Here is a 25,317-nt window from a genome sequence, read left to right on the forward strand (position 1 = left end):
TTTGAAGTGGAAAATAAATTGTTACGATGGGTAACCAGAGATTATTGGGTTGGATTAGTCTGGCTGGCCCAATCGTTGGGATAAGGGAGTATCCAAGCGGATTGATGATCCAAGACCCCGGGGTGGTACCTGCAAAGACACTCCGATGCTAAAGTCAGCAAATGGAGCAAAACAAGTCTAGAGAGTATTAGGCTTAGTGATACCTAAGAAGTGTCGGTATATTTATAGTGGTGAACCCATAACCACCGTTGGAGTAATTCCGTTATTCATGGGGAATAACCGTCCCTTTATCTTAGGGAGGTTGAGATATGGCTCCAGGAAGTGGGTAGAGAGATTTTAGGGGCAGTTACTCATTTGAATGAGTGTTTATCTGCTAGCTAATCTTCGTCCCGACTTCTTTAGAGCAAGTTGTGGTAGGAGCCGACTTCATGGGGTGAAGGTCGGTATAGAGCGAGGCTTAATCCTTTGTATTGGGCCTTTCACTTGGACCTGGGCCTTATCATTGGGTCAGGGTATGAACATAAATATTTATATTTTAGAAAACTTAAAACCGATTTACTAATTAATTAATTGATTATCGTAAAAAGAACATTATCATTATTAAAAAAGTTATAGATGGACATAATTTTTATTTTTTATTATCGCAATAAACATTAAAAAAATTTTAATGTAAAGTTTAGGGCAAAATTGACATACGAATAATATAATTATATATACTCTTATTTTTTAAGAGTTTTTTTTATAGTCGAAAAATATGATAGACTTTAAATTGTTTGATTTATATTTTATATTAAATAAATAAAAAATAATATATTGACTATTGTTCATGTTCGGCCACAAAACTCAAAACAAGGCTCAAGAACCAGACAAAGCCTATATATAAATATCAAATCCATTTTGTCGGTGTGTCCGACCTTGTGGAGGCCGACTTAGAGTGCATAATCTTAACTGCACATATAAATATATTTCTGTATTTAAATATAAGATCTCAATAATTTTTAGAAAAAAGAAGATAACTAACCACCAGATTAGGAGGAAAAGTTACAAGAGTTATCACTAGGTCACTCGTCCAATTATTTAACTCTCATTTTTATTTTAGGGATTTTTCAATTCTAATTTATATAAAAGTCTGCTTAAAATCCTTTTTTATTTAAGCATCTAAGTCCCTTGTAGATACCATCCCATGCACACCTCCTCACGAAAAATTCGAACGACTTCATAAAAGATTACCATGTGTTCATATCACGTAACAAAAAAAAAAGATAATCCTAAAGATCTATTTTTGTCTGAATCGAGTTTTTTTTTTGAAATTTATAGCTAATATTCATTCAATTTATTAATATGTTTCCAACAAAAGCCTATCCAAATAAATAGTCTTGCTAATTTTTAAATTTAAATTCGTTATTTATTACTTCTTCTATTTAAATTTTATTTTTGTATACTAATTGTTTATACTCTGCCCAAACGCTAAGACCCAGGTCTAAATGAGAGGCCAAATTCAAATATTGACCCTCACTCGACACCGACCTTCTCTCAAGAAGTCGGTTCTAACCACAACTTGCTCTAAGGAGCCATATCTCAACTTCCTTAAGATAAAGGGACGGTTATCCTCCTTAAAAGATGGAATGCTTCAACGGTGGTTATTGGTTCACCACTATAAATACACTGACATCCCTCAGGTATCTCTAGGTTCCAATACTCTTTAAAACTTGCTTAGACCCTTGTTGACATAGGTATCGAAGTGTCTTTGCAGGTACTACCCCCATTTTTTCACGCATACAACTCGGACGGAAGCTCCCAGACGTGAACCAGGTCAGAGGCTTCCTCCATCTGACGATTGAGGCAGCCCAACGAATCCAGTACATTAATCTCCGATTACCTATGATGACACTAATGATATTAGTAGACGCTCAAATTGTGTTTCAAATTTCAAAATTATTAGTCTTTGAGCTTCAAAATTTATTACTCTTTGATCTTCAAAATTTATTTTCTTCAGTGTTTTCATTATTTTTTTTATGCTCACATGTAATTGTGTTTCAAATTTCAAATAGTAATAATAACCAATCGAATTAAACAGTTAAAATATTAATTCATGATATTTTATTAAATAAATTAGTTTTAAATAATATAAAAAGACCAATTAATTTTTTCTTTTCTCAAATAGAGTTAAACAGTTAAAAGACATTTTATTATAGACTAATCACTAATATATCTAATATTCTAAAAGAACAAAAGCTAATTTATTATGTAATTCAAAGGTCACTCCATTTATATTTTTTAAGGTTTTAGAAAACTAAAAACTTTTGTTATTTTTATAGTGGATTAATTAGACAAATAATAATAATAACATTGCTTATCTGTGCCAATTATTGGTTCAATTTATCTCATTTAAAACTTTTTTATTTCTTTTTATTCCAATGAATTTTTTTGAAAATACAATTCCCAATATCTTAATGATTTTCTTTTTATAAAGAATAGAATTATGTGAACAATAAATATTTTTAATTAAATTTAAAAAATAGGGTAAAGTATATTTTTATCCTCCAAATTTCAACGTCAGCTCATCAACTCGTCCTACAATAGTTTTTTCGGTGGGATTTCGGTCACCATCGGAGTTCTAAAGAAGCTCGAGCATCTCTGGCTTGACTCCAACAACTTCCATAAGACCTTACCTTCAACACTTGCAAACTGAAAGATACAACGCCCCATGAGAAGAGAAGGTTGTTGATTCCCAACATGATTTCAACAAAGATGATAAAGGTAGAATCTTTTTGTTGAAATCTTTGAGAACATGCTTGAAGATAAGGATAAAATTGATACAAATCGAAAACATTAAAAATAAAATTGAAACAAATTAAAATTTAAGGGTATTTTTAAAATTTTTAGTAAACGTCAAAGACAAAAAATATACTTTACCCTAAAAAATATTTGCATTGCATTTTTTTTTAAAAACTGGATTTCTTTTTACATAAAAACATAATCTTTATTTTTCAAAAAATCATCACTTTTCACTATAATTTTTTTTTGTTTGGTTAAAACCTTCTTCAATATAGTATTACTCCTTAGAATTTTTCCCTCCTAACATCTTTTGCCCTAAACGGGCCCACTTTTATTTTATTCCTTTCTCAACAAACAACTATTATCACAAACAAAAAAAATGATGCCGAACTTCTTCAAACTCAAATCCAAAAGGCCCAAAATACGATAACAATGTATCCAATAGCATTCCCGTAACACTGGCCAAAAAAAATTAAAAATACCCAATCCCGTAACGGATTTTCGGAGCTCAGGTGCTACACGGCTCAGCAGCTATGAGCCATCTCCTTTGCCTCTTCTGTGAGACTTCTGCTATTCACCGACAGCAATTATGAATATGAATGACACATACACTACGTGTCAATCTACCGTTGTATTTAAGGGGATCTTTTTATCTGTATACCAATTAACATCTGTATCTTATAACTGGCCAACCCTAAAATATCAATGCATATTACCAAATTATTTATAATATAGAAAAAAATAGCCCCTAGTTGTATATTGAACACATTGGTACAATCCCATATTCCCATAGATAGAATAATGCCTTCTTTGTTTATAATATATATAATAATTATTACAACTCAACACCAAAAGGGTGGAGTAATAATAATAAGCAAACCAAGCTTAGAAAACATCACAGGCTCTTTTCAATTATTATTCATCTGAGCAAATCTAAACCTTTATTCTTTCAACCACTTGATGAACTTGTTTAAATTCTCACAAGACCTTCCTCCATCTTTTATGGCGTTCAGCAGCTTCTCTTTTAACACATGAGCATTTGATCTTATGTTCTCATCGCTAAGCACTTTATCCACTTTCACTTTTATCTCTTCACGTGAGATCAGTCCATTTTCATCTAAATCAAATCCTAATCCAACCTTCAACTCATCACAAATATATGTTTTGTTAAAGAATTGGTCACCAAAACATGGCCAACACAAGAAGGGGACTCCATTGGACAAACCTTCTATAGTCGAATTCCAACCGCAATGGCTAACAAAACAAGCTATGGCAGGGTGACTTAACACTTTTTGCTGAGGAGCCCATTCAACTATCTTACCTTGATTCCCTTTAAATTCATGGGGGTTGCAATTGGAATCTTGACGCACAACCCAAAGAAATGGTCTATTAGTGAGTTCAAGTCCAAGAACGAGTTCTGTGAATTGTTTTTTATCAAAATGAGTGAGACTTCCGAAAGCAAGATATATGACAGAAGCATGAGGTTGTTGATCAAGCCAATTTATACAAGACAGATCTTCTTCCCAGAATTGTCCCAAAGATCTTTCAGTTACACCTTGATCGTCATCATGGCTTCTCAATAATGGACCAATTGGCAATAACTTTGGTACATAGGACAATGCTTGTGGTTCAAGATCGGGTGTGGAGTTACAAAGCCACCACTCTGTCAATTCCAGAGTTTGCATGCCATGAACAATATTGTTGAACACCAAATTCCCAAACACAGAGTCAAACCCTTTTGCCCACCATATGGATCCTGTGTCCATGTGTGGAAAACTTGGTGATAATTGAAACGTTTCTTGTGTGACTGGTAACCCTGCAGTTTCAAAACATTAATTGTTGATTATGATCACGATGTGACGTGCATTGCCTCAATGAATGCAGCAGAATTTACAAAAACAATTGTAATAACAATATACACTCACGTTGTAATTACAAAGAATTTTACAAAATTATCCACTCCAATTTATGCTTTTAACTATCAACATGATCATGAAAGATACAACAACAAATAAGTCTTAGAAATATTTTAAGAATTTATGAGTGTATGCACAATTTTACACATACATCCAATCATATATAATATCATGTTAGAAGAAAAATAATTACTTTTTACATAAATCATGTTAATGATCATTAAAAAAAAAATCGATGTAACTAGAAAATTGTGTAAAGTATTTTATATTCATAGTACATCAAATTTAATAATTAAAAAAAAATATATTTGACTAAATATTTAAAGATGTACACAAAAATTAAAAAAATTAGATAATTAGACATTTTTTATTTCTTAAAAAGTTTTTGTCGCTCAAAAGAAGAAAATATCTCCTTGGTATAGCATATTCATTTTTAGAGATTGACTATCATTATATAATTGACAACCTCTTAAGGATGAAGTCAAATTTACAAGAACTTACTTATTAAACAATCTTATTTTCATCTTTTCTATTCTATCTTTTTGTAATTGAAAAAAATTGATTTATTCTTGAGCAAAGAATCATAGAAAGAACCAAAAGTGATACAAGAAAGATAATTTTGGAAAAATTCATAATATTCATTATCTTTATAAAATTTTCGGTTATTTGAATTAGGATTAGTTTCCTTTTTTTTAAATTGGGTTAGCATTTAGAAGTTGCTAAACTTAGTTTGAGTTTAGAAGTATTTTAGAGGTGTGAGCTCGGACAGAGTTCATACAGTCTCTCTTTTTTAAATTGGATAAGCATTTATTTCTTTTTCAATATTCATTTCCTATCTATTAATATGATTTAAAATTGTCTCAAACTCAAAAAATTAAAGGTGATTTTTATCCTTAGCCACTGCAATCTCATAAATCGATGGAATTAACATGTTAGAAGCAGTGGTAAAACTTCTAATAAGTTAACAAAAACATTCCTTATCTTAGAAGTTAAAAATAAAAACTAAACAAACCCCAAAAACGTGCAAACAAGTTTGGTTAGTGAAATTTGAAATGTGATATCCTTACCACTAGAGTCTATGATCCCATCCTCAATAAGCTTTGGTATGCTACACTGCAAGGCTAACATTGCTGCTGATGATGGATAGAACACAACTCCTTTGATTCCAATCTTGCTTGCAATTTTCAACGCCCCTGCCATAGCTGAATCAGCAACTATGCAACTTACTGTGATACCATCTTTCAATCTAAGATCTTCAATTAGCTTCTCAAGCATAGCAGGCATGTTCTTCATTAAAGAATCAGATACTTCCCTCAAATTATTTCTGTCTGCATCAGGTCCTAATCCATCCGGGATTGACACCAACTTTATCCGAGATTGTCGGTTAACGCCGCCTTCTTGATTCCCCAGGGAACTCAGCACTTTCTTATGGATGAATTCAGCGTTGACAAAGATGATATTACAACCATTTTCAGCCAATCTTCGAGACAAGATCATCATTGGATTGACATGTCCTTGAGCAGGGAATGGTAAAATTAGCATAGTTGGAACACTCATGTTGTCCTGTGATTATGTGTTACAGTTTCTGATGCTTTTCCAAGTACATATATCTGGTAACCGCGTTGGCGCATGTTTATCTACCTACTAAGTTAGTATAAGTATATATTGAAATAAAAATATTTACAAGTTTGAATGTTAGTTACAATCTCGGGATCAATGAATGCCGATATAAAATTATAAATTGACAAGGAGACTTTTCAGTAATAAAGTATTATATCTGTTCTGTTCGTTGGCTATACTTTGGCTCAGGTAAAATTATAAATTGGAATTTAGTTAAAACTAAATACACAATATATCAGGAGTATGTGGAGAGAGTACATGTTTTGCTCTCCAAACAGACTTATCCCATAAAATCAAGTAACTACGTGCCAACTCAAATGGGCATAGAAATCTCTCCACAAATTTCTCTAAAGAAGCTCACTAAAAAGCAGTTATCACATAATTAGGCCCACTAAGTAACCGCCTGTAGCAAAGTAATTCTATAAATATATCCACTCCTGACATGATGGAGGTACGTTATTCACTTTGAATATTATCTCTATTACTCACACTCTTACTAACTAGAGCGTTGGAGTCCCTTTGCAGGTGCCCAACGCCGCCGTCCTTACAAGGAGACGATGTTCCTTTCTCTCACTCCCAAGAAAAGCAAGTTCAAGCACTAACAGCTATACCTCGGAGACCCATTTTCACACAGGAACATTTGGCGCCCATCGTGGGGCCGAAATTAAATAACCCCACGACAACCTTTTATTGTCAAAGAAAACGACGTTCCGCCCTCGTCACTCTAAGGGAAGCCAGTCTACTTATCACCAGAACGTGCTATACCTCGGAGTCAACTTTTCATACAGGAACATTTGGCGCCCACCATGGGACCGAGTTTACTTAACCCCACTATTTCTTTGCTTTGTATATTTTTTATCTCCTCTTTTTTTTTGCAGGACACAAATAATGGCGGACGAACAAAGCCACGCTCCCTCCGACATCAACCAAACAATCGGAGATGTTAGCAATCAATGAGGCCCTCAGAGCCGAGAACCAAAGGATGGCCGAGTTCCTGCGACAGATGGAGCACGATTGCACAAAGGGGGAACACAAAAGCGCCGAACAAAAAGAGGACAATGATGAGCATACTTCAGAAACCAAGCAAACCATCCCCAAAACAACAAAGACAATCGTCAAAAGAACCAACCCCTTCACAAAACAAGTTATGAACTTCAAAATGCCCGAAAACCTCACCCTACCTTCAACTTTAAAGCCCTACCAAGGAATAGGAGACCCGAATGTCCATGTCACTAAATTCTACACCATGATGTTCATGAATAAAGAGTCCGACCCCATCTTATGCCGAACCTTTCCAACTTTCTTGGACGGAGCCGCACTCATCTGGTTCTCTAACTTACCCGAAGGTTCTATCTCAAATTTTGACGAGTTAGCCGACCAGTTCGTCAACCACTTCGTCGGCTCAAAAATCTATGTCCACAACTTAGATTATCTGAGTACCATTAAACAAGGACCAAATGAAAGCCTAAAGGACTACATGACCAGGTTTGCAGAAGCAACCAATGAGATACCTAACCTGAATCCTGAAGTTCATCTCCACGCCCTGAAAAGTGGCCTCCGACCAGAAAAATTCCAAGAATCCATTGTGATAGCAAAGCCCAAGATCCTGGCCAAATTCCGAGAAAAAGCAACAACTCAAATCGAAGTGGAGGAGTTCCGAGCACTGCGGAGAGCAGAAAAGTCCACCCCGAACAAGGAAGAGGACAGACGAAGCAGACACCCGACCAGTAAGGCAGACCAGAGACCGTTCAGACTAACCCTTAAGTTAGACACGTACACTCCCTTTAACACAAAAAGGGAGGACATCGTGAAAGATATACTGCATTCCAAGCTCATCAAACCACCGAACAGAGCCGGTACTTACCAAGACCAGAGGCACGTGGGCAGATCCAAATATTGCGCTTTCCACCAAAAGTACGGCCATACCACGGACGACTGTGTAATAGCAAAGGACGTCCTCGAAAAACTGGCGCGCCAGGGACTGCTAGACAAATATATAGACACCCGCGGACGAAGAAAAAACGTCGAAGACCTCGGCCACCAACAAAAAACAATTGACAACTCCCGAGACAAGGGAAGAAAGGTAGACAATGATAACAATCCACCCCGCAGAATAATAAAGTGCATTTCTGGTGGTTTTACAGGTGGAGGGTGCACAAACTCGGCCAGAAAAAGGACATACCGAGCTATGATGACTATGACGGAATCAAATACAACTCCGCAAGCCAACAAGGACAAACCAGGAATATCGTTTAGTCCCGAGGACTATAAGGCCACTGATCGAAACCTAGACGACCCCGTGGTCATCACGGCACAAGTCGGAGAACCTCTGATAAAAAAGATCCTTATGGACCCAGGGAGCAGCGCCAACGTATTGTTCTACTCAACGTTCCAAAAGATGAACCTGAGCGACAAAGTCCTACAACTATCACCCGGAGAATTGGTAGGTTTCTCAGGTGAGCGAGTCTCTATCCGAGGTTATATTTGGTTATAGACTACTTTTGGGGATTACCCCAACAGCAAAACACTAGAAATACAATACCTTGTAGTCGATTGCAAAAGCCCTTATAACATTATTCTGGGCAGACCATCGTTGAATGCATTCAACGCTGTTGTTTCCACTGTACATTTGTGCGTCAAGTTTCTCTCGTAGGATAACAAAGTGGTGACAATCCACGGAGACCAAAAAGAAGCCAGGCAGTGCTATAACGCCAGCCTAAAGAGCGAACAACCAAAGCATCATGACCAACAGTATGTCCAGACAATGTATAACTCGGAACAACTACCTCCTCTAGCAGACCTAGATCCGAGGACAAACCACAAGGAACGACCAATGCCAATCGATAACCTCACTAAGGTGCATTTGACGAACAATGAAGACAAATACACATACCTCGGAAACGCCCTAAAAGATGCAGAACGAGAGATAATAGTGGAACTCTTAAGGCAAAACGTCGATCTATTCGCCTGGACACCCGCATATATATCAGGAATAGACCCAAACATCATCTGCCACAAATTGGCAATCAACCCGTCAATCCGCCCTATAACTCAAAAGAAAAGACACCTCGGCACCGAAAAAAGGCTAGCCTCTTTGGAAGAAACCCAGAAATTGCTAACAGCTGGATTCATCAAGGAACTCCGATACACCACATGGTTGGCCAACGTGGTGATGGTAAAGAAGAACAACGGCAAATGGAGGATGTGTGTAGACTATACAGACCTTAACAATGCTTGCCTAAAGGACACGTATCCCCTCCCGTGCATCGACAAACTCGTTGATAACTCCTCTGGTTTCCAATGCCTAAGCTTCATGGACGCCTACTTTGGTTACAATCAAATCCTAATGAATGAGGCTGATCAAGACAAGACGGCCTTTATCACTGATAATGGTAATTTCTGTTATAAGGTTATGCCATTTTGACTAAAAAATGCAGGTGCCACCTACCAACTCCTCATGGACAAAATCTTCTCAAAACAAATCGGACGAAACATAGAAGTCTATGTTGACGATATGGTAGCAAAATCAACGCAAACAGCAAACCATGCCGAGGACCTAACAGAGATATTCCACCGAAGTTCACAAAGTTGGAATTATATTCGAGTTTTTAACCAAATTTAACAATCTTTTATAATATTTTTTAATAAATTTTTACAAACTTATCATTTATTCTATCCTTTTATTGATAGTGAATTTTTTTTATGTTCATTTTAAATTCACGTATTACTCGTGAATGAGTATTCACTTTATTCCTTATTTCACATTGCTTTGCTCTAATCAGAATATTTATTATTATGCCGAATTCCTCTTTCTTCTTCTTATGTTACTGACTATAAAAATTTTAAGAACTTACTATGGTAATGACACTTTCTTATTGATTTTTAGCAAATCAGCATAATACATAACTACTTATTCCTATTGACAAGTTAACAAGCTACATTTGTTCTTATTCTTTCTCAATTGTTTTCATGTATTATTGAAAACTTCTCTATTTGTTGTTTATATTATTATTATTAGCAATTATTGCTTGTTCTTCAACTAATTACTCAATGTTCATGCTGTCTTATTCATGTTTTTTCAATTATTCGGAATGACGGTGCTTAATTTTAACTTTAGCCAATAATTTCAGAATATGTATTTAACAAAATTTCTTCTTAATGTATTGATGATTGGAACAGGACATGTTTAATGTGTCTTCAATTTTTCACCTTCTCCACCAACTCAGATCGAGTTATAACTTATGAACCTTACTTATAAGTCGCCGTTGACATTTCTACTTCGGTGAAATTATCTATATGTATAATCTAATTTGCTCATATAAATTCTTTATGTCAACTTTCAATACATCATAGCTTCCTACGAGGTATCTACTACTCTATATATTCGAATTGCTTCACATTATACGTGTATCTTATCATTTCATATATCAAAATCAATCAATCAATCCATCGAAAAACAAAATTAGCTATTAATCAATCAGAAAAAAAATGACTTTTTACCAATCAAAAAACAAACTCAATTAGATCTCAATTTATTTTTCTATTTTACAATAATTTATGCATGTTTACTTTCAATCCATTTTATTTATGTTACAAATCTTTATTATTCACTCAATATTCAATAATTAATTGTTTGGGCAAGAAATTCGTCAATAAATTGGTGTGGGTTGGAAAAATTCTCAAGACAATTGATCATTGCATCCTCGGATCATACAATCGATTCGGTCAACGAATACATATTTTCGAACTTTTCAGTTCGCATCAATCAAATACTATATGCCATCCATGAAAAATTGTTCTCAAGCAGAAAAGTATCCCCACACAATTATATTGATCGAACAACTCTTACCATTCAATTGGTTTTGAATAAATATCGACTAACTGACTAAGTTTGAGGGCTACCACTCATTGAATAGCCGTAACTATCTCACATTCTAATTTTTTTATTCATCTTATTTATTTGTTTATCTATTTCATCTGTTCGATCGTTCACAATCTTTCAATATCACTTTTTTACTACCAATTTTTTTCATTTTTTTTCTCTTTTCAATCTAACAAGTTGAGCTTGGGGGCTGCCATAATTACAATTCCGATTTATAGGTCGAAAGCTGTTTAATTGAAAATTTTCACAGGTCAAGCTTGGGGGCTATGTTCCGTCCGTTGGCTATACTTCGGCTCAGGTAAAACTATAAATCGGAATTTAGTTAAAACTAAATACACACGTGCTATATCAGGAGTACGTGGAGAGTACGTATTTTGCTCTCCTAACGGACTTATCCCATAAAATCAAGTAACTACGTGCCAACCCAAATGAGCACAGTAATCTCTCCGCAAATCTCTCTAAAGAAGCTCACTAAAGAGCAGTTATCACATAATTAGGCCCGTAGCAAAGCAATTCTATAAATATATCCACTCCTGACATTATTGAGGTACGTTATTTATTCTGAATATCATCTCTATTACTCACACTCTTACTAACTTGAGCGTTGGAATCCCTTTTGCAGGTGGCCAACGCCGCCGTCCTTACAACGATATTCCTTCCTCTCACTTCCAAGGAAAGCAAGTTCAAACACTAACATAACAGGCTATACCTCGGAAACCCAGGAACAATATCAAATAAAAAATTTTATTTTCGATCTCTACTAATAGTTGAAAAGAAAATTTCTATAAAATAGGTTTTTCAAAAATTTTACAGAAGACTTGCAATCTTTTGAAGAAAATAAAAGTATTAGTCTATTCCTTTAAGTTTATAGATAAATTATAGTGTTAGATTTATAGGTAGTAAAATCTGATAGATCTACTTAATTGATTGAAAAGGAAAAAATTGTTCGGCCAAAACACAAAACCCCACCTACGGGCTTTGATGAGGTAAGACAAGATCGCCTATCTAATCATTGTCACAAAAGCATTTTTATTATTGCTTCTTGAGGATATTTGGTAGTGCTTACAATCCTTATTTGACACCATATAATACTTCAAAACTTGATTACAAATCCTATAAGTGTCTATCTTTAGGCTATGCTCATAACTTAAAGGAATATAGATGCGCATATGAGACTTTAGTTCAAGTGGCAAATCATGTGTCTGTTGATATACGCTGCATCTAGATTCGAAATTTGGTGAAAATTAAGTAGTGGATAGAAACTCTTTAAGTGTTGGGTGTGTGAGTGTGTAGTGTGAGTGAATTTGTGATGTAATGCTTAGGATTAAATAAAATAATTTGCAACTAATATTATTCAAATATAACTTTTGAACAAAGGTTACATTTCAGTACTAATTAAATTGTATGTAACCTGTAAAAAGGTTAATACAAATGATTCAAATGCACATAATCCATGAAAGGTTGAAACAAATTATTAGGATGCACAATTTGTTCTTACTTTTTCAAGCATGTAACAAATTTTCTTAAGTTCTCTCTAGATGCACCTCCTTCTTCATTGTTGCTCTTCAACTTCTCCTTTAACTCAAGAGACCTTGATTTTATATTCTCATCACCAAGAAGTTGCTCTACTTTGAGTTTTATCTCTCCATGTGAAATCAGTCCATTTTCATCACCCTCAAATCCCAACCCAACTTTCAAGTCATCACAAATGTATAATTTGTTATGAAACTGATCCAAAAAATATGGCCAACACAGGAATGGCACCCCATTAGACAAAGCTTCAATAGTAGAATTCCAACCGCAATGACTAACAAAACAAGCAATAGCAGGGTGGCTTAGTACTTTTTGTTGAGGCACCCATCTAACCATCTTACCTCGACTCCCAGCCTTGAACTCATATTTGAAATCTTGACGCATAACCAAAAGAAAGGGTTTGTTTGTGAGGTCAAGACCAAGAGCAAGTTCTACAAATTGTTTTTCATTGAAACGAGTGGTGCTTCCAAAGGCAACATAAACAACAGAGGCAGTTGAGTGTTTATCAAGCCAACTCATACAAGAAAGATCTTCTTCCAAGAATGATGTAGTGCTATCTTCATTGTTATTACTTTTCAATAATGGCCCAATGGGGAGTAGCTTTGGGAAACAAGACAATGCTGCATGTTCAAGTTCATTTGTGGTGTTGCAAAAGCACCAATCTGTGGAGTATTGAGTTTTTGTGATGCTCAACAAATATTGAAACGTCTTCCTCTGGGTTTCTAAGTCTGGGAAATTTGTCCACCAAATTAATCCTGTGTCCATTTCACGAATACTAGGTGATATCTGAAAACTCCTTTTTGCGGTTGGAAACCCTGATGAATTTCCAGATAAAATAAAACATGAAAGTTAATTATGCGTGGTTCGTTAATGAACGGAGTTTCATAAAGAATGTTGTACAAGTAAATAAATTAAGATAATGCTATGGTACCTATCACTTTATAAAACTTTATAGCTAAGTTACTAAAAAAAGTAAATAAATAATATTTAATAAATTTTACATGATTTATTTTTTATTTTAAACATTTTATTTTTTACTTTAAAAGAGAAGTTAGGCAATTTAGACACTATAACAAAGACTCTATAGAATTCACCATAAAATAATCAAGTTGGCCATGGTGAAACATGTTATAAAATATTGACTCTTTGTAAAATAATTAATCTCAAAAATAAATTTTAAAAACATTATTGATGTACTTGTTATATACTAGATACAAGATGTAATGAATACAACAAAAACTTTTAAACTTCATAAAAATACAGGGGTATTTTTTTTAGTTAAGAATAAAACTCAAACTCATTTAAATTATAAGTCACTGACAAAATAAAGAATTATTTATAAATTGTCTTTGACACGTTAAATTATGGTGGCTTCCCATAACTTATACACTCTTTGTTATAAGCTAAAGCATCGCAGCTTAGTATTATTTAGTTTAAGGGAGCCACTTAGATAAAGATATTTAAAACGTCTTTTTTTTAAAGATAATTTTTAGTAATTAAAATTTAATATATATAATTAATTAAATTATATTATTTTTGTTAAAATTAGATCAGACAAATTGATTTAGTCGAAAAATTGGTAAACCAAACTTTGAATTGACTAAATTAATATTCTTTTTTATAAAAAAATGATTACAATAACTTTATTATAAAAAATAATTAAAATATTCATATTATTTATATATATATATATATATATATATATATATATATATATATTAATTTTAAAAATCTTAAATCATAACTCTATGATGACACAGAGATAAGAGAAGGTTAGGATTTTCAATTCTCAAAATTTATATAATAATAATAATAATAAAATTATTTTAGTTATTTTTATAATAAGAATATTATAGTCATTTTTTTATTAAAAAAATATTAATTTAGATTGGTTCAAAATGTACTTCATCGATTTTTTGGCTAAAATTAATTTATCTAATCTAATTTTAACAAAAATAACACAGTTTAATTAATTATATATATTAAATTTTAATTACTAAAAAATATCTTTAAAAAAAGACATTTTAATCGCTTTATCTGAGTGTTCCCTTAGTTGAAAACCATAACTCGTTGCAACAATTTACATAAATTAAAATTTTAATTAAATCTCATTTAAGATATTTTTTATATAATAATTTTTTTTTGTCTTTAATATATGTAATTTTTTACAAAAATACCTATAATATTTAATTTTATTTAATTTTGTTCTAATAATTTTTATTTATTTAATCTTATTTTTAACATTTTCAATTTGTATCAAAATTATTCTACATATTTCAGAGGATAATTTTGATATCAATAAAAAATTATTAAAAATAAAATTAAACGTTAAAAATATTGTTAAAAATTATAAATATTGAGGACAAAACATACTCTAATTCTTTTTTAATATATATACTTTCCCTAACATAAAGGAGAGCACTAGGGCTGGAAGTGAGTCGAGTTAGACCAAGCTCAAGCTCGGCTCACGAAAATTAAGTTTGGTTCATGACTCGACTCATTAACAATTGAGCCTATTTCGTAAATTCAAGCTCGGTTCAACGAAAGCTCACAAACTGGCTTAAATAATAGAAACATAATCTATAATTTTATATCAATAAATTATAATTTATATATATTAAAAAATATTAAAAAAAATAAATTTTATATATTATCTATTTATCAATTATAAATTTTTTATTTATGTCTTACACCAAAATTATATATAAAAAATGACTATAAATTTTAAATAATTAAGAACATTAATATATATAAAATTATATATTACTATTTATTTTATATATATATATATATTATTAATACGCATATCCTATATGTATTTAATCTATATTTTTAATATTATATATATAATGAACTAGCTCATGAGCTAATGAGCTAAGCTTATCCAAGCTCAAGTTCGACTCATTTAATTTATGAGCTCAATTCCAAACTTAAATTCGACTCAGCAGCTCACGAGTTCAACTTATCAAACTATTAATGAGTCGAGCTCAAGTTGGTTCATGAGTTGGCTTGACTCACTTCCAGCCCTAGGGAGGACATAGGAGTATATTATATATTACCTTGAGAATCTATGATTCCATCATGAATAAGCTTGGGAATGTTGTATTGCAACGCAAAGAGAGCCGCTGATGCAGGCCAAAAGAGAGCTCCATTGATTCCCATTTTCTTTGCAACTTCCGAAGCCCACCCCATAATCCCATCATAAACAATACAATTTATTGTAACTCCATCATTCAACCTAACATCTTCTATTAGCCTCTCTAACATAGAGGGCATGGTCCTTAACATAGACATACATAACTCTCCTAAATCGCTTCTATCATCCTCAGGTTCCAAGCCATCAGGGATTGCCACCAATTTTATTGATGATGATCCATTATTATTATTATTATTATTATTATTATTATTATTGATGGAACTCACCACTTTCTCATGTATGAATTCAGTGTTAACAAAGATGATGTTGCACCCATACTCAGCTAATTTTTGTGAAAATATCATCAAGGGATTAACATGTCCTTGAGCTGGATATGGTATAGCCAGAACAGTTGGAGTGTTCATTTTCATGTGTTCTTGGGTTCATAGTAACTTTGATGCATGGGGTGGGTTAATATATATACTGTATTCTAATTCATGCATTTTTGTATGATGATAATACATCATTTTTCATACTAATAATCTTTGGTCTCTCTCTTCATTTATGCATTTATGTATTTAATCATGTTTTTTTTTTCTCTCTCTTCATTTATACATTTATGCATTTAATCCTCTTTCTCTTTTATTCTTTTAATTTTTTTTCATAAAATAAAATCCTTTCATTTAAATTTCTGATTTTCATTTTCATTTTATATATAATTAATAGCAGTCAATCCAATTAAATAAAATATTTTTCAAATGCTTTTTTATTTTTTAATTAAAAGTACTTTTATGTTTATCAAATAAACTTACCAAATTAATAATTTTAGATTTAATACCTACATCTTTTTTTTTTCACCAAAGGTAGAGAGACTCGAACCCACGATCTCTTGAGTGAGTATGGAGAGATTATACCATTTGAACTATAACTCATAAACAATACCCACTTTTTTTACTATACATATAATTTTTTAAATATATATTATATAATATATTACTATATTAGAGAGCAGATAGGATAAGATATAGTATACTCTAAATTTGTACCTGACCTTATTAACAAATTTACACCGTACTCTACTTTATCCTTGGTGAATCGGATAGACAACCTGCCATAGGTAGAACAAGATCAAATAGAATAAAAATTTGTCCCTACCAACCTTATTACCACCTCTAATTTTAAATAGTAAATTTCTTCAAGAAAGTTTATTTTAAAAAATTATATCTTATTAGTAATTTGAAAATACATAAGTTGACAAATTTATTTTTATGACTTTATAATTTTCTCTCTCAAAATCCATACAACTTCGTATTTTTTTCATTTGTCCACTTATAATTCTTTTTGCAACATAAAATATTCTTTAAAATAGTAATATCCGGTCTCTCTTATATACGTTATATTATATTCTTTTTGCTGTGCATCATATACATTTTTGAATATTAGTTTATAAGATGTATCATTTTTAACTTATTTTTACTACATATTCACTATTTCATGTCTAATTATGCTTAACAATTTTATTATGAAGTTTATCAATTATATTTTATTTTAAATATAATATAAATAAAATAATTAACAATAATTAGATGAAACTCCTGTTGAAAATCAGGGGAATATATTAGTCACACTTTAATTAGAATTCTTGCTCATGTTTAAATTGGTGATTAATTATTTATGTCTTTTAATGTTTAAATTTTATCACAATAATTTTAGATAATCAATTTTTTTAGGATAAAATACTAAATTGGTCCCTTATATTTGGCATAATCTTGTTTTGATCTTTAAGGTTTAAAGTGTCTTATTTGAATTCAAAAAAGTTTCATTTAGTTTCAATATAGTCTCACCCTGAGGTCAAAGTTAAATAATTAACGAAATGTCCTACATGACAACAGTACAAGAACAAGGTCGATAATCTGAAAAACAAGTATAAGCTCCAGAGGCACAAAATCAATCGTGGGGGCATCAATACATTTATTTATGGTTAAATTACACAGTTGGTCCCTATACTTTCAATAAAATTGTAAATTAGTTCCTACACTTTAAAAGTTTATAATTGGGTCTCTAAAGATAATTAAAATTTATAATTTAGCCCCCGCCGTTCAAAAAATGTTTGATTTAACAGAATATTCTCAACATATTCTCAATAGAGACCAATTTATAATTTTAGTGAAAATATGGGACCAATTATATAATTTAACCATTTAAAAATGATAAAAAAAACTCCCTAGACGATCTGAACTTACCCCGCTTCTTCCCAACTCTCTCACTCTCACTTTCTCATTTTCTGAAACGACATTCCAACCCTAACGCTCTCTGTCTCCAACCTTAGCATGCAATTGCTCAATTTTAACTGGATACGATTTACCTAAAAATACAAGAAAATTTCAAAAACACCAAAATATAAGAAATGTGATAGAACACCACCCCTATGAAAGTAAAAATTAAACTATATTCATATTAGACAATAGTTTAAATCACTTACAACTGCCTTATTTTAAATATTGCGTGCCTGGTTTGCATACTTTAAAGTGTTCAATGTCTCTTTGACATTGGTGTCAACATTTCCGCCCAAGTTAATTATTCATACGTCTTAAGGAAAAGAATTTCAAACTGCAGTCATAAAGCAATAAGCATGAAGACTTTACCTATCATCACTATTTTGCTGTTCCCCCCAAGAGAATCCTACATATTTATCAACCAATTACTTATCATGATAATATATTATAAATTCATCGCATATGCACTTTAGAAGTATTGCTTAAAAGTTAAAATAATGTTATACAAACGTGAAGTAGCCGAGTTAATTTGCTATCACGATATGGTAAGTGACTTCATTTTGGCTTTCTTTCATCTCCTTATGCAATTATTACATTCCCAATAGCCAATAAACCCTTGTTGATATGAATACCTAAACCATGAAATACCATAATTAATTAGTAAATAACATAATTCACAACTTACATGTATAGAAGTTATCAAACAAAAATAGAAAGAATTAGCTCAAATTTTGAAATTTTGTTATAATTTGAGATAAGTTTAAGATATATTTTTGTAGAATTGCATGTACTATCAGTAGGAAATGAAAAAAAATACCGTCTTTCAAGCGCATCTGCACCAGTTCTTTTTGCACGTTCAGAGCAAGCAAGGTCCATACATCATCGCCACTCTTTTGCTCCATTGTGATTGTGAAAATGGCATGCAATCGACAAAGCACGTAAAATCGCATTGTCTTCGCCATCATACTATAATAATATGTTGGATTCAATTGTTATCAAATAAAAGAAAAGAGCCTATTCACAACTAGAAAATAGATTAATACAGACAGATTTACAGACGGATTTAGTCTTTATTACAGAAGGATTTTTGGTTACCGACGAAATTACCGACGGATTTTGTCCCTCTGTAAAAGCCCCGTCGGAAATTATTTACCGACGGATTTTTTTCCGTCGGAAAATTACAGACGAATTTTTACCAGTTACCGACGGATTTTCCCTCTGTAAATTTTCTATCCATTTTCCAAAGGCGACGAACTTTACGACGGATTTTTCGTCTATAATTACAGACGAATTTTACGACGGATTTTCCGTCTGTAATTACAGATGAATTTTCAGACAGATTTTCCGACAGATTTTTCGTCTGTAATTTGAACTTTGGAAAATCATCCAACGTTCTGATTTCAGACGAATACGGAAATCCGTCTGTAAGGTAAAATAGAATTTTTTTTATTTTTCTAATTGCAAAATAAACTTGTTTTCATACAAAATAAATATAAAAAAACTCAACTCAACTCATATAAATTATATATTATTTTTTTCTTCTTTGAGATATATGAAAAATAGATTATCTATATAATATTTCTTTGCATATAACTCTACTTATTCAATAATATACAGTTATACATCCATATGGAGTGAAAATTACATCCATGTCTCACAAACATTAGTAGAGTAGTATCCTTAGAATTTTCTAAAATTTCTTGAACAATGCAAGCTAAGCTAGAGACCACTCATATGGTAAGTGTAGAACTTTATGGCAGCTATGTACACTTTCTTATGGCTACTATGTACACTCTATTGAAGTTGCAATGGCTGCAACGGCAGCAGCTATGCCTGCCACGGATACTGCAGCATGCAACTGAGCATTATGAGTCCTAATTTCCTGCTTTTTCCTCTCCTCTTAATCCTTCAGCCATCTTCCCATTGTCCTTCCTCTCAGCAAACTCCTGTAAAGCTAGTATGCAAAAGTTTACAAGAAGAATAACAAAGAAAAAGAGTAATGAATGATTGAGCTTTTATTTTAGCACTGTTAAGAATATATTTGAGCACTGCAACAGATGTGGAGAAAAAGATCAACACAGTTTCTCAATGATTTATATGATTTGTATGACATCACAGTGCAGATTTGAAATTAGCTACCTATATACACTGATCAGAACTCAACAATTTCTGTGTCCCCGTGAGAGCAATATATATGAAAAGTTGAATCCTATTATAGCAACATGAGAGGAAATTGAAATAAATACTATGTTACTTGAAATGGAGACAAATTCAAATATAGAACTTGTCATTCACCTGGATTCTTGGAGAAATTCAGTTCAATAGTTTCACAAGATAAGATGCAAGCAAAAACCAGCTAAATTTTTTGCTGGGACTGTAGGAAGCTGAGGTAGCGATCGATCAAGAATAAGTAAAAGCTTGTAAGAAACACACAGAAAGAAGAAAATCCTACATGTAGTACATAAAATACTACAAAATCTATATCAGTGAATATTTAGCATGTCAACTGCATAAAGTTCCAGCAATTACCAATTTTGTACAAAATAACAAAATAATAAAAAACAAATACACAAAAGCATTCCAATAAATATGTAAGTTTTTTTTTATCGAACTGACGTAAATTTGGTGACAAATTTCTCTAGTTATACCAATAGAGGCAGGGAAAAAAGGGGAAAAAATAGTAAAGTAAAAGAAACTCTAAATTCTAATAAACTCTCCTTTATCAGCAACTCTGGTTAGTACATTATACTATAGATGCGCATACACATGGCATTACAATGTAATCCTAATATCTACCACTATGTCCTATAGAGATAAGTTAACACATGTAATTACATACTGTGATCTGCTTACCTTCCCCAATCCTTCATCTTTATCAACTATTCTAGAGGGTTTCCCTCTTCCACCAGAAACTTCAACCTGTAAGAGACCAAAGTGTTAAATCAGAATTACATAAATATTACTGCATAAGTTATCAACAGTTCAGTGCAGGCAAAAATCATAATCACACCGGAACTATTTCCCAAGAAAAATGACCAGCATTTTGAGCAGCTATTCCTCTCTCAAAGCTTTGAATGGCATATGAGTCCTAACAGATATACATAGAAAAAAAAGAATAGCCAGATGAATACTTGATTCAAAAGGTTTTCAATAAGTTGAAATAATATATTCCAAGGGATTAGAGTAATGTCATTTGGCAAGAAGGTAAACCTTCTCAAATCGATATAATAAAGAAATACATAAGCATAGCATGAAATATATTACACAACCTTCTCATCTCTTGTTATGACATGCTGATCTGCACATAGTTCTGCACAAACTCCCATGCCAAAGTCATTATAGACATCCCAAAGGCCATCTTTGATCATACCATCAATGATCGTATCATGTCCATATCGAGACCCCTTCCTGTTTTACAAGTGCAATATATACAAGAAAAACCCAGCATAAAATGCAAGCAACTTAGTAGGTGAAACTAGGTGGGATAAAGTATCTACTGAAATACCACAAGAAAAATCATTTGAACACAGCAGAAGTGTATAATTTTGGCAATTCATGAATGAAAAGAAAACCTTGCTTCTACAATGTACTGCAAGCATGGTAGCTGCAACAATTGAGCCTAGTTGATAACAATTGAGCCTAGTTGTGTTGCTGATAGAGATGATAGGTTGCCAAGTAGATCCCCCATTGGAGTCCTTGCAACACCAACAATACAAACATCTGTAACAAAAAAAGTACACACACATGCACCGAGGCTGAGTTAAAGCAGAGTTAAATTCACTGATTATCAACTATACTTCCCTTCAGGGGGATCCATCTTAAGTTTCTAAAAATTCAGCAAGCTAAGGAAGTAGAGAGAAGCGCCAACTCATGATCTCAAAACTGAAATTTGTAAATTAATGATTGGCGTTTCAAAATTTAACAAGAGAAACATACCTCAGGATTTTGGCGACATGGGGAGCTTCCAGAAATAGAAAAAATAACCTTTTGACAACAAAAATGATATGTTATTGTTATGGATCACAAGAACCATCACATAGTTAAAATTACTGTTACAGTTACGGTTGCAAAGGAAACTCACAGTCAGAACAAGAAGGAAACAGAATAGAAGAAGGTCGATGTTAGAACAGAAGCGCAAGACTTTGAGAAGCCAAGCAAAGTAGTTCTCTGCAACAAAGGCATAGATTAGCAATTTGGTCTTGGAAAAGATTGGACATAGAGATGTTGAAGTGAAAGAATACTGATGAGTTGGGCAATAATCAAAGCAGTTCTCTATCAAAATTGGGTTCTTTCCAAATCCTGGTTGAGTATAACTATCATTAACTATAACTTTGCAAAAGCAATATCAGGACAGCAAAGAGAGATCAAATTAAACATGACCTGAAGTATTATTGTAATAGCAGTTATCATGCAAATTGAAATGAGTTTAAAATGAAGATGTAAATTAAAGGATACAATGAGAAATATCCATCAGGCCTCAAAAAAGTAACTCTCTGACCACCATTGAGTATGACTTTGACATTCGACACATTTCCAGGAATTATATAGTCTTTTGTTCCTAAATCTGCAAACAAATTTATGCACACTATTAACAAGAAATGGACGCAAGGAATGGATGCACACAAAGGAATGGATGCACACCACAATGAACTCTAGTAAAACCTTGCTGAATTCCACTTAATAACATTATCAGATGCTAACATTGTGGGTGCAGAGTGAGAGTGAGGTGTGAGGTGTGAGGTCTGATGTATTGATAGAAAAGCAGTTCTAGGCATGAAGTTAGGCAAACCAATCAATTTAGCTTCCTGCAGCTCCCTAATCTCGTCCATGAGAAAATCTTATGTGGCCTTTTTTTCAGAGAAACATCGAAGATCATTAGAGTATGAATCCAGCAAATCGACTAACCTTGCTGTGCAGTGCATATTCTTTTCATCAGGGTACTCATCAAACTCCCTTCTCAGAAGAATCTTCCTCAATGACTCTTTTGATAAACCAATGATATGCATAAATGCAGTCATGGCATCAGCAACACAGGTTAGATTCACAGGCAACTTATCCAACTCAGATAAATTGTAAGTCAGCTTCTCATTGATTTTCTTCACAATTTCGGGCAGAGTTTTGGATATGATCATGCCTTGAACTTGAACTAGCCTCTGTGCCAGAACAGGAACACCAACAATGGATTTGTCAATCTTTGAAAGCATTGGATGAGACTCAAAAAGCCTCTCTTCTTCAATCCTCGCCTCCTCATAAGATTCATCGCCAATCCTGTTCCTGACACAGACATAACCAAGACCAATGTTAACATCATCAGCAGTTACCTTCTCCAACAAGCCTTCAGAAGACTTATCAGCCTTTGTTACAACAGCCAAGGTTCTCAAACCAGTTTTATCCAGAGATTGAGACATTCTTATGGATTCACAAGTAGTAAAATCAACGGTAACAGAAAGAACATTCAGAATAATGCTCTCTTCAGGCCTAATATACTCCATGATAATATCCTTGATCTGATCATAGATACTTTCAGGCTGGCCATGAACAGGAACCCTAGTTATACCAGGAAGATCCACCATTGTCAAGTTCCCTCCCAAACTAATACTGACAAAATATTGTAAACAATTATAATTCAGATTCAAACCAATCATAGTCCTCAATCAAAAGTTTGAATTAGAAACCTAAAAAGAAACTGAAAAAGCACATAGATCACAATAAGCAATGAGAAAGCACAGCGATTACGATAAGCAAAAAAAATCATATGAATTTTGAGTTGAAGTCTGGGAAAAATATAATGATGCCATTACGAAGATCACCTTGAATTTAGAATGCTTGAGAATAGGAGCATCGCCAGTGTCTCTCCGATGAACAACCACTAGTTCACGCACCCTATCGGTTCGAATAGGGGGAAAGAGAGAGGTGGAACCGCGGCTGACGGTGGAACCGATTTTGGTCGCCATGGAGCTAGGGCTTGCGTGAAGGTAAGCCAGCCAGAACTGAGGGGGATAAAAGGAGATTGAGGTGCGGCAGTGGTGGAGCTTGAGCTTGCTTTGTTTAAAAAAGAGGAGAAGAAGGAGAAGCTAGCTCCGGCGGTTAGAGTGGCCGGCGGTGGAGCAGTAGGTGAGGTATGGAGAAGAAGGAGCCCGTTGACGGAGAGAAGAAGGGAGTTCTTCGATCTGAAGTTAAATTGCTAGGTTTAGCTAGGTTTCTATGATTTGTGTGCTGTAAAAGTGTGAATGGAGTTCGAGCAAATCTTAAGTTTAACTAAAAATTATCGACGGAAAATTATAAATTACAGACGGATTTTTCGTCTGTAATAATTTAATAAAACGCAGCATTTTGTCTATTTAATTACAGACGGATTTTCCGTCTGTAATTATTTCTTACGAAAAAATATTAATTTTACCGACAGAATTATCGATGAATTTTATTTTCCGTCAGTAATTTATGCTAATTCATTTTTTTGTTTTCTGACAAAAAAATCCCTCTGAAATTTCGTCTGTATTTCCGTGGAATAAAATCCGTCGGAGATATCCGTCTGTAATAACTAGTTTTCTAGTAGTGATTCATAAAAAAAATCATTTTATGACCGATTATCACAAAAAAAACTGTAAAATTTAAACAAATTTAAATCCATATCTTATAATTCATCATAAGAACCGTAGAAAACAACATCTAAAAAAGAAAAGATAGAAATCATATAGTATCATACCTTTAGAAAATATTATAGTAATAAGACATATTAAACAACTACATAGAGTTCATATTATATATGTACTCTTAGTTTAAATGGCTTGTAAGATGATAACAATAATTATAGGAATGATATCAATTAAAAAAGTGATAGAAATATGCATGTACTCATTAAAAATCTTGTATGAATGATAAATTTGTAGGATAAAAATTAAAAAATGAGAGCACATAACATTGGATATATGGTAGAGAGATAAATAATAAGGATTAATAAGTATATATAGTAAAAAAAACACAATTCCATACGCTTTCTAACGTCTTCCATCTATCATCTCTGCAACACCTCTATCCCCTTTCTTTTTGTCCTGTTTTAGTTCTCTACTTTTAGGTTTTTGTCCATTTTTTTTTATTTTTATTAAGTTTGATTAATTTTGGTTAATTAGTTGATTTTGGTTAATTAGTTTAGTTAGATTAGTTGCTGTTAGTTGA

General features: G+C 32.9%; 4 protein-coding genes across 34 annotated transcripts; 1 reads left to right on the plus strand and 3 right to left on the minus strand.

The window, feature by feature from the left end:
- Window positions 1-3,546: 3,546 nt before the first annotated feature.
- LOC112786636 (UDP-glycosyltransferase 83A1) lies at window positions 3,547-6,395 on the minus strand. Its single transcript, XM_025830001.3, has 2 exons — window positions 5,762-6,395; window positions 3,547-4,594 (listed from the first exon to the last, which is right to left on the minus strand). The coding sequence occupies exons 1-2, from the start codon at window positions 6,249-6,251 to the stop codon at window positions 3,720-3,722; spliced, it is 1,365 nt and encodes a 454-aa protein (XP_025685786.1). The 5' UTR covers window positions 6,252-6,395; the 3' UTR covers window positions 3,547-3,719.
- Window positions 6,396-7,254: 859 nt separating this feature from the next.
- LOC140183257 (uncharacterized) lies at window positions 7,255-9,936 on the plus strand. The gene is made up of 3 exons (XM_072231287.1): window positions 7,255-8,757; window positions 8,968-9,706; window positions 9,752-9,936. The coding sequence occupies exons 1-3, from the start codon at window positions 7,255-7,257 to the stop codon at window positions 9,934-9,936; spliced, it is 2,427 nt and encodes an 808-aa protein (XP_072087388.1).
- A 2,655-nt stretch (window positions 9,937-12,591) lies between these two features.
- LOC112784583 (UDP-glycosyltransferase 83A1) lies at window positions 12,592-16,290 on the minus strand. The gene is made up of 3 exons (XM_025827846.2): window positions 15,789-16,290; window positions 12,695-13,544; window positions 12,592-12,607 (listed from the first exon to the last, which is right to left on the minus strand). The coding sequence occupies exons 1-3, from the start codon at window positions 16,288-16,290 to the stop codon at window positions 12,592-12,594; spliced, it is 1,368 nt and encodes a 455-aa protein (XP_025683631.2).
- A 3,415-nt stretch (window positions 16,291-19,705) lies between these two features.
- LOC112782674 (dynamin-related protein 4C) lies at window positions 19,706-24,380 on the minus strand. 31 transcript variants are annotated; one of them, XM_072229153.1, is made up of 11 exons: window positions 23,952-24,369; window positions 23,047-23,739; window positions 22,223-22,308; window positions 22,078-22,125; window positions 21,714-21,861; window positions 21,411-21,549; window positions 21,152-21,229; window positions 20,995-21,060; window positions 20,437-20,525; window positions 20,281-20,350; window positions 19,706-20,095 (listed from the first exon to the last, which is right to left on the minus strand). In XM_072229153.1, the coding sequence occupies exons 1-3, from the start codon at window positions 23,981-23,983 to the stop codon at window positions 22,263-22,265; spliced, it is 771 nt and encodes a 256-aa protein (XP_072085254.1). In that variant the 5' UTR covers window positions 23,984-24,369; the 3' UTR covers window positions 19,706-20,095; window positions 20,281-20,350; window positions 20,437-20,525; window positions 20,995-21,060; window positions 21,152-21,229; window positions 21,411-21,549; window positions 21,714-21,861; window positions 22,078-22,125; window positions 22,223-22,262. The 31 variants fall into 31 exon arrangements, with proteins under 31 accessions (XP_072085254.1, XP_072085235.1, XP_072085234.1 ...); XM_072229134.1 differs by having other exon boundaries at window positions 19,706-20,087; window positions 22,223-22,705; XM_072229133.1 differs by having other exon boundaries at window positions 22,223-22,705.
- Window positions 24,381-25,317: the final 937 nt, after the last annotated feature.

Source organism: Arachis hypogaea, chromosome 20 (genome assembly GCF_003086295.3).
Source record: "Arachis hypogaea cultivar Tifrunner chromosome 20, arahy.Tifrunner.gnm2.J5K5, whole genome shotgun sequence".
Lineage (NCBI taxonomy): Eukaryota > Viridiplantae > Streptophyta > Magnoliopsida > Fabales > Fabaceae > Arachis > Arachis hypogaea.